Here is a 5925-nt window from a genome sequence, read left to right as displayed (position 1 = left end):
TTCCCCTTTACAATAAACCATATTGTTGTTTTGAAATGAGCGTCTCCTGATTGTGTTCTTGCATGTGGGTTCAAAGACTGGAACTGAACATGACAGTTAGTACCTCAACTCTTATAAAGTCTCAAATATCAAATCTGCTGGAGTTAATTTAACACTTTCTAACTCTAATTCAGTGTTAGATCTTAATATTAACTCTCAGAGTATTTTTAACTTGATGAGTTATTTGTAATTAATATTAAATAGGTACTTTATTGTTTTGAACTTTTAAAAATTCTTTTTAAAACATTTAATAAAGAGGCAATAATTTTCTGAAAAGCATTTATTTCAAAACGTGCACCATAATTACAAAACGTATTACGTGGAATAATGTGCATGTTTCACATGTTTCTTTCTTTCACATATTGCTTATCAAATGGTCTGACATATCAGCTGTGCAATACAAACTGCAGTATGCTTAATACATTTTTCTTCAAAACATATCAATGAGGAATGGAACGAAGGAATACATTTTTACTACAACTCTAACAACAAGCCTCAATTACAGAAATGTAGAGTTTCAGGGATATTAATACTTACAAAATCATTTTCGGAGCTTGAATCTTCAAAGAATCCATGGAGGGTGAGGGAGGGGGAGGTTAGGCTGACGACTGGAGATTCATCCTCAACCAGACTGGTTCTAATATATACAAAAGGGCAATAAAACAGTGGTTCTTAACCTGGGTTCGATTGAACCTCAGGGGTTTGATGAGTCGGTCTCAGGGGTTCGGCGGAGCCTCTGCCGCGGAGGTAAAGACACACTTGTGTAAAGTCGTGATGATGCCCTGCTTTGCAATCACGTTACATTGCTTAGCCAATCAGAGCTGCGGAGGAGCACTGATTGAAGGAGTTCCACTCTTTTTACCAAATTCTATAGTCTAAATCTGCTCCTTAGTCGCATCTTTTCGGGGTTGCTACTGCCGGGGGGGGGCGGGTAAGAAGGGTGGGTTCGGTGAATGCGCATATGAAACTGGGGGGTTGGGTACCTCAAAAAACGTTAAGAACCACTGCAATAAAAGGATTAAAACATNTAAGAAGGGTGGGTTCGGTGAATGCGCATATGAAACTGGGGGGTTGGGTACCTCAAAAAACGTTAAGAACCACTGCAATAAAAGGATTAAAACATGCTGCAAAACGTATATAAGAAGACACAACAGCGGGAATAACGCTTTCAACAGTTTTTCAAAGGAAAAAAATCGATCAGAAAGGTTGATAAATCTGACCAATATGCATGTAAACGTTCAATATCATGAAAAAACACACTCAAGATTATTACGGACCTGTTTAAGTTAGCCAGGAATTTGACTGAATGTTCACCGGCTCTATTTTTTCCAACACTTATACTCCGCTAACATTCGGCATGCTAAGCTAAATATGCTAACACCGAKCCGTGTGGCGAACGTGACGTCTATCATACAGGTTGAGCTCAACTCAAAATAATAGTTATAAACCATCTCAGAAAAAATGACTTACCAAGCGTGGTAAACACCTCAGACATGTGGAAAGTAAATAGTCCTGAAATGACTTGGCTTCTGTCGCTTCGCTTCGGTAGGAATCTGTGATTCTGGGGCGGAGTCAGTGAATTAACTCCTATAGTCGCTGCAGGAGTTCAGAGTTAAGAAGTAAAGAGTTATTGATTCTATTTTAACATCTCTAGATTTGATAAGGAAACACTTTGTTTTAACACTGGATTTTAACTACTAGTAATATACACCCCAGAGTTACATAAACAGAATGTGACTCTATTAGAGTAAAATTAACTCTGCTTTTGCACAAAGTCTAACACCAAAACATTTAACACTTTTGAATTTGCTGTGTAATGGAGAACGTCGCTAATAGAAGGATTCGGAGGAAGCGATTGATCAGAGACCACATTGATATGCTGGGAAATATTTATGATGATTTATTAGCATTTAGATTACCCCCTGAGTGATCATTCTAGAACTCTGCACAGAACTTAAAGGAGCTGTTCGTTACTGGTGCAGCTGGGGCTGCTGCCAGGTCAGACAGTGCTTTAGTCGAGCTCTGCACACTGTCTTTCTTTAAATCCCAGCTGAACTCCTTGTGGTTCAAACAAGCACCTCCATTTGAATCTTTTTATTTGTTTTAAATTCTAATTGGAAGTTTTTCTTTAAAATGTATTACTTTTGTGCGGTGACCTTATGTGCCCTGCTGGCACATATTAAATAAAAAATACAATTATTATCATTACAGCTACTTAAACTACTACAAACAAGGCACCATTTCCATGGTTATTGCTCCACGTGGTGTCAGACGTCCGGGTATTTATTCTAATTTACAGATGTATGTATTGGTGGCTCCAGGGCGGACCAGCAGCTAAGCTCCATTTTCCGCACATTAGGATTGTGTATAGGAAAGATGTGTGGCCACATGCGCGCACATTTGTATACATCTGAATTTTTTTGTGCACTGTACTTTTCTAAATTTTTCCATACACCAAGTTTTAGTGTGAAAGCCGTCCACTCTTTTATACATGAGACCCCAGGTCTTTTGTTCAGCATTCAGCCTCAAAGTCTTTAAACCCTTTTCTTCTCACACTCCATGCTGGTTCCTCCTATTATTCCCTGTTGTTTTCTCGTTTTTTCCTGTGTCTCTTGCTGGTGTTTTACTTGGATTTATGGCTTTTGGTCTGCTCTGTCTTCCTGTGTTTTTTTATTTTTTCATTTTTCATTAAAACTTTCTACATAATCCCAGCTCCCAGCTACTGTCTGCATTTTGGTCCATCCTCAAACTCATATCATGACATGCTGTTCTGAAACGGTTTCTGATGATATAAAGCTGCTCTAAGTGAATTACTTTGTCTTTGCTTTATTATTATTCCTATGTATTGCAGGTTGTTGGAGTGGTTCAGGCTATTAACAAGAAATGTGGAGAGAACAGTGCCTTCACTGAACAGGATGAAAAGGTTGGTCAGTTTGACTGTGTAACATCTGCTATCAGCCAGTGGTTTTCTTCCCTGCTTTACCGTTGCTTTTGATAGTCCTCATCTGTAGTCTGGCAAAAACCAGCCCTTTATTCTACACTTTGCTTCAGCCAGAGGGTGTAGATCCTTGGCTATTGAGAAGTAATTGCTGGAGGCATGGACTCTTTGATCCAATCGCTAACATTTCGCTGAGGCATATATAAGGTGCTAGTTTGAAGCTGTGAACCATACCGGAAATTTGCTTGCACTGTAAACAACCATCCTCCACTGTGAAGAGAGAGGTCCTGAGCCAAACAACATCTTTGCCTGAAATAAAATACATCAAACATTCCTCTTGCTTCAACTTATTAAATCATTTATTTAACCATGTAAAACCCCATTGAGGGTTTTACATGGTTAAAAATGAGATCCAGATCTCATTTTCAAGTGGGACCTGAGCAGAAATCTGCAATACATAAAATTCACATTGTACCATCCCACCTGATTTGGACAGCTCCAGGGAGGTCAAGGTAGCTGGAGCCTCACATGGGTCCAACTCAATCCCTGCAGCCCAGAACATCCTTAAGAGGCATTGACCACCAGCCAGGAGCCCACTACATCCTGAGAGCCCCAGTATGACACCAGAGTTGCACTCTCCATATGAAATGTATATCTGTTTATATTTTACCATGAAGCACTTGCTATATAGATAAAAATGATTTATTATTACATGGTACCTGCTTACTATTTTGCCTCCCAACAGGATTTTTCAGCCTATCTAGCCTTTTCAGGCATAGTTCTGCACAATGCACAGCTGTACGAGACCTCGCAGTTGGAAAACAGACGCAATCAGGTAAGAGTGGATGTCTGTGCAGAATCACATACATGTACGTGTAGCTTAGTGTGTGATGTGCTGAATGTGCAGGTGCTGTTGGATCTGGCCAGACTGATCTTTGAAGAGCAGCAGTGTTTGGAGGTTGTGCTGCGGAAGATTGCTGGAACCATCCTGTCCTTCATGCAGGCTCAGGCCTGCACTGTTTTCATTGCTGATGACGACTCAATGGTCAGCGCACATACACACATAAACACACACTGATCAATCACTTGTATGATGCCTTGCAAGAGTATTTACACCTTGTGAAAATTTCTACATTGTATCATATTATAATGGTGACAAGAAAAGTAAATGATGCTTCATTTAAATTTTTTATTGTTTTTCACAAATAATAGTTGTGCGTTGTAAAAATCCAACCCTATGAAGGCCTCAGAGGCTATTAGAGAATATTAAATAACCCACTGCCCCAAAAAGACCAGTTTAAAGTTTAAAGCAGTTGGGGTTGGGTTCTGGTCAAATTGGACCAAACTTAAACTTTCTGAGCTCCATGCAATCTGACACACTATATCCATGGTGAAATTTATATTGGTGGCAGGATCTTGCTGGTATGCTTTTCTTCAGCAGGAACAGGTAAGTTGGTCAGAGTTTATGGAGCTAAATCCATTAAAAGAAAATGTGTCAGAGACTGCAGGAGACCTGAGACTGCATTAGGCTCTCACCATCCACCAGGACAACCACCGTAAACATACAGATAGTGGTGCACTGGAGTGGTTTAGATCAAAGTAGATTAATGTGTTAGAATGGCCTAATCAAAGTCCAAGCCTAAATTCAATTGATGACATGTAGCAAAACCTTAAAATGTATGTTCACAGACCCTATTTATCCAATCTGACAGAGTTTGAGTGAGTTATTCAAGAATGAGAAGAAATTTCAGCCTGTAGAGATTTAAAGTTGGTAGAATCTATTGATGGCCAATGTGGACTTAAAATTTTATTGCAATATTTTGTGGTTAGTACGACAAAAAAATTTAATAATAATAAAAAATATGGTAAACTATTTATTCTTTTTTAGGTAACTTTATGGCTGTGACTACATGTCAAAGCATTTATAGCACCACAAACATTGATCTTTAAAACCATTTCCATTTTCCATTACTTAACGAAAGTTCATATCACCAAACTGCACAACAACAACAACAACCGCATTTAGCCATTTTTTCCAGTGTATTTACATTGGAAAACAGAATTGATTATCATTAAGGGTGCAAATATTTCCAGTGTCTCAGTAACTGATTTCGCCCTGTCTGATCAATTCTCTGTTATTTTTGAAAGTACAATCTCAATTGACTCACTTAGCAAAACAGCTATTACAAAATGTTCTTACATGGACAACACAGCAGAAACATTTAATCAATTCTACTCTTCCTTGCACATTGCATAAACATTAACAATGCTTGAGCTTTATTTACCACAGTTGACAGACGCACAAGCCCTCCTGTGATTGTACCACCTGAACCCCACTCTAACAAGGCCTGCGATGAATTTGCCAACTTCTTTACAGAGAAAATAAAAAAAAGGTTAATTTGAACATCCACACCAAAAAAATAAATGCTATGCCCAAACAACAAATACAAAAAAATGACTCATTTTCAAATGCTTAACTATAAACGTTTAGAAGACGTTCTAAATCAATTAAGCTCCTCTTCCTGCTGTCCTGGTATCCTACCCACAACTTTCCTTAAGAAAGTTCTGCCTGTCGTTGCCTCTGATCTGATTCAGCTCTTTGATTGAAGTGTGTTGGACCAGGAAGACATCTTAGAGTTTCAGGACAACGGCCCTTAAGGGCCAGGATTGCCCAACTCTGATCTAGAGCAAGTCCAGTCCTCAAGAGCTACCGTCCTGCAACTTTAGATGCATCCTTCCTCCAACAGATCGGAATCCATCCATCCATCCATTTTCTTCCGCTTATCCTGGGTCGGGTCGCGGGGGAAGCAGCTTCAGAAGGGAGGCCCAGACTTCCCTCTCCCCAACCACTTCTTCCAGCTCCTCCGGGGGAATCCCAAGGCGTTCCCAGGCCAGGTGAGAGACGTAATCCCTCCAGCGTGTCCTGGGTCTTCCCCGAGGCCTCCTCC

At 39.7% G+C, this 5925-nt stretch overlaps 1 protein-coding gene across 3 annotated transcripts in view; it reads left to right on the top strand.

Annotated features, from left to right (window-relative positions):
* pde5ab (phosphodiesterase 5A, cGMP-specific, b) overlaps window positions 1–5925 on the top strand; it is a 156278-nt gene that overhangs the window by 69924 nt on the left and 80429 nt on the right. For all 3 annotated transcript variants that reach the window (XM_017310574.1, XM_017310572.1, XM_017310573.1), the window contains exons 5-7: window positions 2891–2962; window positions 3723–3812; window positions 3885–4022. In XM_017310574.1, the coding sequence (XP_017166063.1) occupies window positions 2891–2962; window positions 3723–3812; window positions 3885–4022 (300 nt within the window). The remainder of the gene's footprint in view (window positions 1–2890; window positions 2963–3722; window positions 3813–3884; window positions 4023–5925) is intronic.

This window comes from Poecilia reticulata, linkage group LG18, assembly GCF_000633615.1.
Source record: "Poecilia reticulata strain Guanapo linkage group LG18, Guppy_female_1.0+MT, whole genome shotgun sequence".
Classification (NCBI taxonomy): Eukaryota; Metazoa; Chordata; class Actinopteri; order Cyprinodontiformes; family Poeciliidae; genus Poecilia; species Poecilia reticulata.
This window is presented reverse-complemented; position numbering and strand designations above follow the sequence as displayed.